General features: G+C 35.4%; 1 protein-coding gene across 1 annotated transcript; it reads left to right on the top strand.

The window, feature by feature from the left end:
• Positions 1-6294: 6294 nt before the first annotated feature.
• LOC131434810 (juvenile hormone esterase-like) lies at positions 6295-14230 on the top strand. Its single transcript, XM_058601975.1, has 5 exons — positions 6295-7153; positions 7211-7338; positions 7391-7527; positions 13282-13870; positions 13922-14230. Exons 1-5 carry the CDS (start codon positions 6566-6568, stop codon positions 14202-14204), a joined length of 1725 nt encoding a protein of 574 aa, XP_058457958.1. The 5' UTR covers positions 6295-6565; the 3' UTR covers positions 14205-14230.
• Positions 14231-14520: the final 290 nt, after the last annotated feature.

Here is a 14520-nt window from a genome sequence, read left to right as displayed (position 1 = left end):
ATGAAACTTACATTTTCTAAAGTTTTCAAATTGTTTACATCACTTCGATTGAAGTGTATTAGGTAAAGTTCATGGGAAATTCCAGAGCGTGGTTTAGAAGTACCATTCGCTCTTTTTTTCATAAGTATTACTTGGGAAGGGGCAAAACCAAGCAATTCTTTTAGTTTATTTTTAATTTCATCAATACTTTGATCATTTGATAATCCTTTCAAGACAGCCTTGAAGGGTCTGTCTGATTTTATATCATACTAGCTGACCCATCGAACTTCGTCTCGCCCGAATTTGTTTTTTGAATTTATGTTTTCGGACAGTAGGATTCAAACGTCTTATGCTGTTGAGGAGCAAGACTCTTTGCAAGCGTATGAGTAATGTCAACAATGTGTGCGTAAAAACAAATTCTGGCACTTCTTTTCCTGATTTTAATCAATAAATTTTCCACATGCTTGAAAAATGAACCAACCAGTTCATTCTGCTTAAAATTGCAATTCAAGAAAAGCGAAAATCTTAGTTCAAAACTCTTCCGTTTTCCTTAAAACTACTCGTGTAAAATTATTTCAGTTTCAGCTTACTTCCACTAACACATTTGATTAGCAACAAACACATTGCTACATAGATTTCCTCTTGCAGAAATTATTGCGATATAAAGATTTACGTACCTTCTATAAGTAAACCCGCAGAACCTTTAATTTAACACGCGAAAGGTAATGGATATGGAATGTTGTCGTAAAATTATTTATATTAATATTTAGTTTTGTTTATTTGGTGTAGTGCAATCTAATACAAATGCATTGAAGCAGTGTTGCTAACTGTTTTGTTAGGGGATTTAAATCTACATTCATAAAATGTAAGTAATTTTCCATCAAACGTTGGTAAAACATTGACCAAAACTGATATTTCATCCAAAAAGATAGGTTTAACATTCATTTGAGAATAAATTATTGTTAAAAAATATTGTTTGAAACTCAATCGTTCAAGCTGCTTTGATAAACTGGTTGCTCTGCATATATGAATACATATGTTAGATCTTAATGTATCTTTCTATTATTTTACTGAGCCAGCCAAGTGCGATGAATTCATAAAAAAATTGTGATATGTTAAAAGCTTTTGTTACGCAAAAATTAAGCGAATGCACCGATCACCATATCATCTTTTGAGTCAGTGCATCGAACAGCGATTATAGATCTCTCTCAAACTATAGTTTATAAATAGTGAACTATAGGAATAAAAAGTGAAGCAAAAATAAATAAGATGACTACTTTAAATTGATTCCACAAATTTACAAAAGCTGCCCTCGCGACTTGAAGTTCATCACTTCTCGCTAGTCTGATGGTATTATTTAGTCGTGTTTGTTGAATGTTCGTAGCGTGACTATCACAGGAATAAATTTCGATTAACAATTTAGCGATAAAACTTTATTTTTACTTTTAATTTATGACTTCTGGTCAGTCAGTAATTATTCAGTAAATTTTTGACATATCAGAGAATCGGATGTTTCGCATCGCTAAGTTCGACTCCTCTGGTAGAAGGTAAAAGTTTAGTTTAGTTTCATATTCTTTCTTCTCTCACAATCTCTAGTTAGTTTGATATTGTTTAAAAACCGAAAGATAAAATGAGTAATTCTTGGACATTCGAAAGTTCAAGCTACCATTTATTTAAATATTGTGTCCATTAACTTTTACATGAACACTGCATTCGTTTAATAGTTTTATCAATAGTCGTCTCATTATTTAAACAGCAGAGTCCTATCATTGATTCGTACAAAAAACCGTTCTATAATGTGATTTGTTCAACTCACGCCTACGATGGCCAACAATAATCATCTAACTGATTACATTGGACACAATGCATCTTCTGGTAAACAGTATCTTCTGGTATAGCTAGAACACTCACATGCGTTCCATCATTATACCCAATTAAGCACGTGGCTCGGAATAATGATGGTTCAAGTGCGCATGTTAAAAACTTCACACAAAACAATTCGTTGCGCGCCAAAAGATTCTTTCAACGATCTAGTATTCCTTTCTTCGACGGCCAATCACTTATACAACTCGTTGCGCGCCAAACACCTATCGATGATCTAGCAATCATTGGTCACTTTTTAGTGGAAAATTCCATTGTCCATACAAAACAACTTTATGGATTTTTCCTACTTTTCCGGCAAGTTTTCCTAATTTTTTTGATGTACGAACCCGGTGGGGGTAAAAACTGATCAAACAAAAAAAAAATCATCTCAATCCGTCCATCCGTTCTTACGTGATGCGATTACAAAGAATGATCTCTGCATTTTTATATATATAGATGAATAAAATTTATGAAGTTTCTCGGACAAATATCGAATAAGTCGTTCGTAATCTTCCAATCCATCAACCAAGACTCGACATTCTCCTCTTCGTCCGATTTGAAATGAGACTTTTACTTCCGGGAGAAAAGTAGAAAGCTCAGTACGGAATGCTTTGAAGTCGGAAATCATCACCGTCACTGGTGGCATAGATTGTTGTTTCTTCCCAGAACGACAAGCGTCCATTTTGGGAATTTTTGAAGAATTTTCTTCTATGTCGCTACAATCGGATTCAGGAAGAATCTCGTAAATATTGTTAGACGGCATAGGATCAACGGAAGGGAAATCCGTCCGTTGTCTTTTATTTATCATTATTATTATTATTATATTTATTATTATCAGATTCTATAAGATCGTGAATGTTATTAGAAAAATGTTGAATAACGGATTGTGATTTATTCCGTATTGAATTATTTTTAGCCTTAGGCTTGTTGCCTTTCCGGTTGGACGCAAGCATTTTTGAAATTAATGAAATTTTAAATTAAATTAACTAGGCTAAATTAGTCTTCGATTAGACTCCTAGCTAGCCTTAAAAAAGGCTGATTAATTTCTTAGTCACTCTAATATCACTCTTTGTATCACTTAGTCACTCTAATATCACTCTTTGTATCACTTAGTTAGTGATTCAGGTAGCCTTGAAAAAGACTGAAGCCTTGAATCAATGAAACTCTAGGTAGCCAGAAAAAAATTCCAGGAGCCAAGAGCTATACGCGTGCGGTGCGAACGACTGTTCAACACCGACTGAGTACTTGACATTTGCGTTGCCTATTTGTATGAGAACAGTGATGCTAATCTAAAAACCCTTCTTAATCCACCTAGTGGTGTGATAATGCCTTTCTCTTCTTTCATAACAGTCTCATGAAAATATGTTTCATACATTTATTAAATAATTTTAGACGCCAATTGATTCAGATTGATTCGAGTAGTTCACAAAAGCATGCTTCAGTGTTTATGTCACACAGTCAGCATCATTTTTCCAAACTAGTGCTTGACATTTGCGTTGCCTATTTGTATGAGAACAGTGATGCTAATCTAAAAAAAGCCTTCTTAGTCCACTTAGTGATGTTTTCATATATCTTGAAAAATCACCATAGGGGGGAGTACATGAAATTTTCGAAATCGAAAAAAAATTTTTGATGCCAAAAGGCTTAGAATTGCATGAAACGTCGAGATTTAGTGTCATCTCGAAAAAAAAATTTTTGAAAAAATCGACTTTTTGGGACTTAGAAAAAATATGAAAATTTTTCTAAGTCCCAGAAAGTTGATTTTTTCAAAAAAATTTTTTTTTGAGATGACACTAAATTTCGATGTTTTATGCAGTTTTAAGAGTTTTGGCATCAAAAAAAATTTTCGATTTTGGAAATTTCATGTACTCCCCGCTATGGTGCATTTTCAAGATCGAAAATTGTCAAACCTTTACCACCGGGCAGCACCCCTTAAGCATGTCCGATTTAGGTCAAATTTTGCATGAAGGCTTTTTTTCGAGGTGCTTAAACTTTTGAGCACTAGAACTTTACGAAAATAGAGTTGATCCCAAAATTTTGGCACCCTTATATATATAAGAGCGGTAAAAATCAACGTGTTTTGTCGGTTACGTCACTTATACCATCATATATCTGGAACCAAAAGTCACAACCATTTGATCTTCGAACCTGATCAACGGCCCGACAGTAGCTTTCAAACGAGCCCAAGTTTGTTAAAATCGGATCAGCCATCTCTGAGAAAATTGAGCGCGTTCAAATACAACGCTTTTTGTCGGTTACGTCACTTATACAATCATATCTCCGGAACCAAAAGTCACAGCCATTTGATCTTCGAACTTGATCAATGGTCCGACAGTAGCTTTTAAACGAGCCTAAGATTGTTAAAATCGGTTCAGCCATCTCTGAGAAAATTGAGCGCGTTCTAATATCTTCGAAAAGTGCACACACATACACACACAGACATTTTCCGATCTCGTCCAACTGAGTCGAATGGTATATAACACTATGGGTCTCCGAGGCTCCGTTCGAAAGTCGGTTTTTCCAGCAATTCTAATACCTTTCTATAGAGAAAGGCAAAACGGGCGTTAACGTATTATCATTCATTTGTGTTTATTTTAAATCAATTCCAATTATAATATTAAGACAATTGCTGGAATCGGCGAAATGGCTTTCAGCGAAGTGACCCATTCGGCGAAATGACTCTTTCGGCAACATGACTTTCGGCGAAATGACCCTGATCCCTCTGGAAGTTATGATCCTTTACCCACGCTCATCTCATACGTAACGTGTTTTCTCATAAGATCATACCTATAATTAGTGATTTGATCAGCAAAATGATTTAAATCATGGCATTTGCTCACAAAATCATCAGTAACAGGCATGGTCTCATGAGAAGTAATGTTTCATGATTTCTCAATCATGCTACCGGCAATGGATTTGTATCCGTGCCATATATTCTATTTCTTTCTTGCGCAATATGTCTTAGCAATTCTAAAATCCTTTTGAACATCAACATCGAATAGTTCGAATTCAACATAATACCTATAAGAAACTTATTTTATATTTCGCATAAATACTTCTTTAATAAACAACCGCAAACAAAAACTCAAGAAAAAAATATCATGCAATCTCGAAAACTCGTATCGAAATGATTTTAATACTTGCGCAAAGGTATCGTAAAAAATTGTTTTCAATGTATTTGAATACATCGGGAAGTTTTTTTTTAAATTTCGGAATTGTCAACTATTTTTTATCTTCGAACTTGATCAATGACCTAACAGTTATAAGCTTGTGCGAACACTCTAGTGCCGTTTCCGCTTGAGAAAACTGAAACTGACTCAGGGTAGTTTCATCAAACAAACTGTTTTTCACAAAACTCTGTTGGGTTCGCACTTGGCAACGGAGGCCTCTCATTTTACCAAATCTTTCCTTTTAATGATCAACTAAATTACACAAATTTTGTAGTGTTAACGAACAGGTTTCGCAATTTATAATGAAAAATGTTTGGGTTTTCATTCGATGTAACAAAATAGTTAACATGTAGAAAAAAATTATAAACAAATCAAAACAGTTTACATTAAAGCTTAAATGTCTCAATCTTTTAACACCAAAATTCCAAGTTGACAGCAACTTGTTGTGTATTTTCCAGTTGCTAAGTGTGTCATTCTGAAATTCTACCGTTATTAGTTTCTACAAGTGCAATTTCTACTTTTTAGCAATTTTAAAGCTCACGCGGAACCAGTTTAATACTTTCAAGTTTCCAAAAGTCGGATTTGTGAAACTTTTGATTGAAATGAGATATTTCTACTAGTGTTCTATTAATCTATTAATTATTTCAGTTGTTGTGATTACAAGTCAAATAAGTGCAATAAAATTATCTCGCTCATTACATTCCCAACGAAGGTTATATAACAAAACAAGAGTATATAAGTTCACCTTTGTTCTAGGGTAATGTACTTATTCTGTTTATTGAACAATCAATGTTACCTGAAAACAAGAGCCAACGGTTTGAAATTTTACATTTTTCATATGAAAAGTCGAAGTCAGCAATTTATGTGGATTACATTTGATAAATTCTTTTGAAGCCTACATCACCTCTCCGAACAAAGCGTAAAACAAAGTTAACGGAGAAATAATTAGTACAATACACGCCAATTTTCAGTGATGAACGGTTAATGTATAATGCAAAGGCTCATTCATTATATAGCAGAATAATCTTGTTCAACCCGGTGTATTAAAAAAAACCTTACTTCTGCTAGTTTTTATTCATCAACGAAAACATTAAGGTAAGCAAACAAATTATAACAATATTAGATCGTGGGGGTAAACGTAATTTGTACATTTGTAAATTCTATTCATTATATAAATCGAAATACCTAATTTCTGGACTTAGTCTATTATTGATGGATTATATGTGAACAGTTCGAAATTAACTGACCAATGTGCGTTCTACCCTAACATCTTACTTCAACTAGTAGTGTACGACGACCCTTTGACCGTTTGCAAAACAACAACGCTTGTCCAATAATCGTTTCTATTGTAAAATAACCGTAACTTTGCACTTTGCACTCGCTGTTTACATTATTTTGCTAATTATATACAAATTGAACCCAGTATTACCGCAATTACACAGCCTAACTTATTATAATGAATAATCTATGAATAGATTGTTACTCTTATCTAACTAACGGATTGGTGCTCAGTTCAGTGCTCTTGGGTCTACTGAGAGCTACGGTTCGCAAAAATGATTACGTTTGGGGTGTACAACCATGTGTTCAAAATTGCACTTTCGTATATTAAACACTTTTTTCTTAACCTAATAATTCGCTGTTGGCCGGGTATAGAACGGCCGATCGTTGAATTGCGACAGGGCAAAGTACAAGGTGTGACGGATAAACTCCCAAACGGAAGAAAATATCACTTTTTCAAAGGTATCCCTTACGCAAAGCCACCCATTGGAGAACTACGCTTCCGATCACCGGAGCCATTGAAACGCTTCAATAAACCAGTACTCAACTGTAGCTCAGATAAGGGTTTCATTAAACAAAGTTTGGCCATTTTTGATTGGCCTGTAATCGGCACAGAAGATGGACTGTATCTAAATGTTTACACACCGTCTCTGCCAGTAGCTGGACCCAGAAAGTTTCCGGTTATGGTTTACATTCATGGTGGAGGATTCCGATACGGTACGGCCAGTGCTGCGATCTACGATCCAAAGTACCTTATCCAGCAGGACGTTGTTGTAGTGTTGATGTTTTATCGCTTGGGACCACTCGGATTTCTATGTCTGCCAGATGCCGGGATCAGTGGTAACGCTGGACTGAAAGATCAAGTAAGTAAACATAACATAGCTTCAAATTACGAACTAGAAAATAAAAACATCCTCCAGCGCCTAGCTCTGAAATGGGTTCATGAAAACATATATTTGTTCGGTGGAGATGCCGAAAATGTAACATTGTTTGGGCAAAGCGCTGGCAGTTGGTCAACTTACCTGCATTACTTATCGCCAAATTCAAGGTAACTAATGCAGTACAATCGCAAATTGAGTTGCAAATCAAATATTCTTTAGGAAATACTTTCACCGAGTAATTTGTCAAAGTGGGGACTCGTGCACTGACTACGCGTTTCAAGTCGATCCCGAAGAAAAAGCTAGAGCTCTTGCCCGCATGCTGGGATACACCGGTAACTCAGATCAAGAAGTGCTAGGTATGGTTCTATTCTGCAATAACTTTTTACATAAGTTAAGAATTTATTTCAGTTTCTATATTGCAATAGTTATGCTAGTTAAATAGAGCACTGGTCTAGCAAACCCGATGTCTTATTTTCGAGCTCCAATCTGGAAGAATTCTTAGTCATAGTAGGATCTTAGCAAGCTATGCAATGGTTCTGTACGATAAGAATCGACTGCAAAGTTTATTGAAACTGCATGGTCAAATTTCACAAGTAAAACCTACAGAATGAAAAAGTTTTCTGATCGGTTAGGCCATCCATGAGAAAACGAAGTGAGTGTCACTATTGTAGGTACTTCCCGCACGGACACCCGAGAACCGGTATAATCAAAGTCAGTTCGTATGGCCATCAACTAACATGAAAAATAAACATGAAAAAAGGCTCTATTTCATCAAACTGAAATGATAGCAGAATAGTACGTTTGAGAATGTTGAGTAGTTCTTAATGATGAAAAACTTTGTGAAACATGATGTATACATCATATAAATTGAAAATTTTTCTTACAAAAACTGGTTTTAGGACACTCTTTTCAGAAAATACATTATATAAAGAATTACACTCAAGTTACGAGAATAGTATCTTCTGCAAATTTGTTTGAAATGGCTTTCTAAACAACTTTGCCGAAGTTACTTAGCCTCGATGTTGACCCTGAGCTAAAATAATATCTTTATCTCAATTTTGATTATTCACAAAAAAAAAATTTGCCAAATTATGGCGTATATTATTCTGAGAAACTTTGCTGAAGATACTGTACCTCGAAAACCACGTTTTTCATGAGTTATCAATTAAGAGCGTGAAATTGGGCTTTTGAACCACTGTGAGATGGCTGAACCGAAAAATTTTTTTTTGATGGTGAATTTTCAAGATCTATGAAAATTCCACAAAGTGGATTAAAAAGAGTTTTTTAGAACGCAAATGTCAAGCGCCTGGTTTGAGAAATGATGCCGAGTATGTGCAGTATGTTGCGTCGTCCGAATTCTCGAATAAATCAGGTGTTCAGCAAGGTAGCAACTTGGGACCCTTGCTATTTGTAGTATTTTTCAACGATGTTGCATTACTCTTGGGATCTGGTTGTAAATTAATCTACGCAGATGATTTGAAACTGTATCTCGCCGTTCGTAGTGTTGGGGATTGCCAACGACTGCAAGATTTGCTTACAAGGTTCGCAAATTGGTGCAAGGAAAAAAATATTCTTATTATCAATGTAACCAAATGCCAAGTTATCACATTTCATCGGATTCTACGTCCCATTATATTCGACTATAACATTGATGGAACAATTTTATCTAGAGTGACTCAGGTGTGTGATCTTGGTGTACAACTGGATACCAAATTGACGTTCGATGTCCAACGGTCGCTAGTTATTTTGAAAGCTTCCCGTCAGCTGGGATTCATCTCTAAAACTGCTAAAGACTTCAAAGATCCGCTTTGCTTGAAGGCTTTATATTGCTCACTCGTCCGCCCGATTCTGGAAAATGCTTCAGTAATCTGGTGTCCGTATCAAATATCGTGGAGCCTAAGACTTGAACGTGTTCAGAAACGTTTTGTTCGCATGGCATTACGACATTTGCCTTGGAGAGATCCTGTAAACTTGCCACCATACCCGGACAGATGCCAATTATTGGGAATCGATACTTTACAGTGCCGAAGAAAAATTCAACAAGCATTGACCATTGCGAAATTAATAAACGGGGAGATCGATGCTCCAGAATTGCGTAGCAAAATTAGTTTTCGAGTACCAAGCAGATCATTGCGATATACGACTCTACTTCAAAACGGATTCCACAGGACTTTATTTGGAAGTAACGAACCTATAACTGCGTGCACACGAGCTTTTACTTCTGTTGAAACAATTTTTGAATTTGATGAGCCTTCCCGTCGCTTCGCAGAAAGAATGAAACGAACTATATTATAAGGACTGTTTTTTTTCTATGTGTTAATTTATTTCACTTGACGCATTATAATTACTTTTTGTTTTGTGTTTGTTGTTTAAAAGATAGTGGTTTTTGCGCCTGTCTGAGAATGGCATGAAATTTGTTCAACTCATATGGGCTTTTTCCCACTCTGTCGGTTCATTTAGACATACATATGTCCGATGAACCCAATAAGAAATAAATAAATAAATAAATAAATAAATAAACACTGAAGCATGCTTTTGTGAACTACTACAATCAATCTGAATTAAATTCCCAAATTAGTGTCAAAAATTATTTAATAAAAAGATACAAAAAATTCATAGAACTGTTTTGAAGAAAGAGAAAGGCATTGTCACATCACTAGGTAAATTAAGAAGAGTTTTTGAGTATATGGCTATTATATTTCGTCTTTAATCGAAAAACCGGGAACTAGGATAGCCGGAATTGGTTCATTTGGCTGTCTACTGATTATGGCTTCAGTAGTTCACAGGCCAATTTAGAATTTATTTAATGTTTTTTGTTTCGGCACTTTAAGTGAGTGTACAAAATCTTTAACACACTTTATCCTAGGATTCCGGAACCGGAAGATTTTTGTTCACTTTTTTTCAGCTTTAAGTGACGGTATCAAATTTTTAACACACTTTACCTTATTTTTCTGGAACCGGAAATAGGATTAGGATGAAATTTGGAAATTTTGTATGGAACCATTAGACCTTTTATTTGAACCTAAGTTTGTCGAGCGCCACCTCTGAGAAATGTGTGGAAGTAATTTGACATTGGAAGTTTTACACTAATCACTCTGTAATTCCGGAACAGGGAGACCGGAAGGAATATACTTCAGGTACTTTGTATGATATGATTATACCTTTCATTTGAATCGGTTTTCACAGTGATTGCATAACATTCCAATATGAGAAAGGCAAACTGCATAAACTCGAAAATTTACATAAGAAATCTTCTGATTTCCTAAATCCGCATAAAAAGCTTTATGTTAAGCATCGTCGGCCAAATGTGTTAACAAAATATATTCTGATCGTAGATCAACAAATTGCCAACAACAACCTAAACCCTGCTCATGCCGCTCTAATGAATTTTTGTAAGCCTATCATTTTCAAACCTGGTGAGACAATTAAAGGCGATCGATGCACTTTGTGTTACACCAAGGTCTCAATTTACGCGTCTTATATATGTATGCATATATGCATACATATATAAGACGCGTAAATTGAGACCTTGGTGTACCGAAAATACACGACTAAATTGGGGAGAGCCTTGTGTACCTCGTGTTTTATCGAAAAGTATTGAAAAAATTTATTTGATTTTTTTATTGTAAGTAAAGTGAGTAATGTAGGTGAGCCTCATTAAAATTTAATCAAAAATATTTGATTATTTCGAAAGAATGTCTTTATTTTCAGACGACTGTTTTAAAAGAAAAAAATCTCATTTTTGATAAATCTTATTCTTGCGACGACAATGTAAATTTTTGGATTCAAGATTTTTCATCATTAAATTGACAGAATTTAAGGTTTGTTCTTCAGTTTTGCAGAAAATTGTAAAATTGAGTATCAGAGAATATGATTTCATAGATTTCATTGCAGTTCGAATGTTGCAAAAAAGTGCAGTTTTATTCTAAGTTTTATAAATTGAAGCAATTCCGACTATGACAGTTGATGATAGTGTGTAGGTATAGAAGATAATTATCGGTGCATAGCAACCCATGAGTACTACTTCTCATACGGTGCATAGCAACTCATTCTGGGGGATTCCTTTTCGGTGGATATTAAGATATTCACAGATAGTTGGGACCTAAAGCACCGGCCATGCAGGGTGCCTTGAGCTATATATCAACAAATTTTCAAGTTTAGTTTTGATGTATAAATTACAAAAGAATTTGTTTACAAAAAAAATCACAATGAAGATAAGGAGGTATACAAAACTACCAGAGTCGGAATTTTCAAATACATTTCATTTGCAGTTACAAAAAAATATTAAGTGAAAAAGGGCCCAAGGCTACCGGCTCTGAAAACGCACTGCATTCAATCTACGATAGTTTCCACTTAAACTTTTGAGTATTCATTGTTGTTGATGTTTACGCTGCCAAGCAGGGTAATTGTACCTTTAGTATAGTCGCCATGTTATTTAGCGGAGTATTTTCATTCAATGAATTGTGATAAAATCGAACACAAAGGTTTCGCTTCAACTCTAGGAAGTAATTCTGCAGAAAAAATAGTTCGACAACTGTGCGATACTGCTATTAAAGCCACATGAAAACGCGAAGCGAATGCACCTATTTACGTCTTGCCCTTAGACTGCCTTAGACTACTGGTGCAGGACGAACAAAACCAACTAAACTAAAACAAAGTATCGTAGAAAATATTTACCAAATCGCATACATTACCAACTTCTGGTAAGAATATACAATGAATATTCCGTAAGTGTTCTAGTAAAGTAAATAATCAATTTGTTTATATTTTTTTCAGTTTTTGACGATATCAAACTAACTAGAGATTATGAGAGGAGAAAGAATATGAAATTTATAGAGCCATAGTACTCAAGGAAGAGCAAGAATGTGAAGAAAAAGTGCGGAAAAATGAGACGTGACAAGGGTCATTTTAAGTAAGCAGAAGGCTTCTCGTATCTAAACTTTTACCTGCTACCAGAGGAGTCGAACTTAGGCATCTTGGCGATACGAGTCATCCGAGTCTCTGATATGTCAGAAAGTAAAGGCAAAGGTCGTTTGCCATTTACTATCCGAACCGGTAAAAGTAAAGTTACGAGAAGTTGTCACATTCTGCCCATGACTGTTTCTCACACAATGTGTTTTCATTGTGTTGATATTTTCTAACTCTATATAGCTAGTTGTAACACCGGAATGGAAGATTTGTCCGAAACTATTACTTTGTTTATGATTTATTGTCTTCGAAACATGAATGCGCCGGCGGATTGCATAGAAACAACACGACGATTAATTTACGCATTGAAGAGCTAAAACATAGATCGAGCAATCATCCGGAACATTTTCAACGCTGAGTTGCTTAACTAAGAGTCAAACAATCTGAGACACCGATCTTCGCTAAACTTGCAGCGAGTAATACTGGGAAACGAGCAAAATGGGTAATACTATTCATGTTTTTGCAGCAACTATTTTACTATTTCTCTTTTTTCAATCATAGAGATGATCACTCGCCTCTCAACCAGCCAGGCAGGTTACGTGAAAGACATTGACTTACCCTTGACACTACATCTCTCCACATTTTTGAGAATTCAAAGTACATTCATTACATTAGTTCTGTGATCCTTAACTATCTTGAAAAGAACCATTTGATTATTAAAGACTGTCTATGCCATATTCGAAAAAAAATGTAACTGAGAGAACTGATTACCAAGATATCATTTTAAATTGGATGTTTTTTTAACTTTCAGAGAATAAATGAATAGATATTAGCTGTGCTTACGCAATGTTGGTTTATTCAACCTCTTCTTTAAATGCCCGAAACTTGGACTTAATTCTACCTGTCACAACCTGTGCAACACTTGCGCAAATTTTCTTGCACACTTTTGCCCAATATTTCTTCGGTTTTGAAGGCCAGGGATCTGTCATGCATCCGCTCAAATTTCTTGTATTTTGAATCATTACGTAAAGAAACGAGCATTATTACAACCCTCAATATTATCAAGTAAAAAAGAAATGATAATTTCTATCATGAAATCATTCTCATCCTATTCAACTCTGGTGGAAAAATAAGACCAATATTGTGCTTCAAAATTGTGAATTTATTCGATTATAAAATCACCCAATTTATTTCCATTACAGCAACTTTGATGAAAGCTTCATCGACAACATTGTTGAATCTTCAATACGACGTCCTTAGTCCCCAGGAACAGTCCTGTCCTCATCGATTTCTTTTCAGGCCAGTGATTGAACGGGAGTGTTCCGAAGATAGCATAATTACACAAACTCCGGAAGAAATTTTGAAACGCTTTGACACGATTCGTATGCCTATTATATCAGGTTATACCTCCGCAGAAGGAGCGCTCTCTCTATTTTTGAGCAAAAATCGGATTAACGAGTACAATCAACATCCAGAATGGCTTGTACCACGATTTTTAAATTCTCTGCAAGATGATGATCGAAGGATTCTTGGAAATCAAGTGAAACAATTTTATATCGGAAACAAAGAACTAGGCTGGAATACACTTGACGAAACATGTGACCTGATGGCGGATCTTACCTTTGTCACCAGTAACACCTTGAGTGCTGAATGGATAGCTAAGTATCAACCTAATGTTCATCATTATCACTACTTGTTTGATTACAGTGGTAGATGTAACATCATGAAAATGATGATATCCGATTCAATCATTGGTGCAGCCCACGGAGATGATATTTTTTATATGTTCAGGTAAATTAAATATCCAAGGCATGTTGTGTTCATATCTACATTTTTTTTCAGTCCATCATTGTTGCCAGATCTGCCCGATGACAGTGAAGAATGCGCAGTACGAAATATTTACGTTCGTCTCTTCACAAATTTTGCCAAATATGGTAATCCCACACCAGATGAAAGCATTCTAGGATTCAAGTGGACAGCAGTAACACCTTTGAACAGAGACTCATTTTCGTTTGATTTGGACAGCTTACGAATAAATCAATCTCCAGAAATGGTTAGAAATGTATGTCATAAAAGAAAAGAATTTTGGAGAAAACTGATTAAAAGACACTCGAACATGTTGTGATTTTCGAAAAGTACAAAGAAATCATAATTTTAAGATGACAGCGTATCACCACAAACGAATTTCCAGACATGACAGTCACGATCTTTTCTTGGCGCACATGTACGGTCATCCGTGAAACTGGCACCAATGGTGATATATTGGTTGCACTGCTGAGTTCCCATCATCACATTCATAATGAAAATGTCAAACCGTGAGAACCCTTTCGATTCGTTAGCTCATTTGTATATATTGAGATATTTTGGCACACTTTAGTCGAAATGATAACAATGCAATTAATCCCGCGCTCCACCAAGCGGTGAGTGCGGTCATTTTAGAA

Source organism: Malaya genurostris, chromosome 3 (assembly GCF_030247185.1).
Source record: "Malaya genurostris strain Urasoe2022 chromosome 3, Malgen_1.1, whole genome shotgun sequence".
Classification (NCBI taxonomy): domain Eukaryota; kingdom Metazoa; phylum Arthropoda; class Insecta; order Diptera; family Culicidae; genus Malaya; species Malaya genurostris.
The sequence above is the reverse complement of the archived record's forward strand: the minus strand, read 5'-3'. Positions and strand labels throughout refer to the sequence as shown.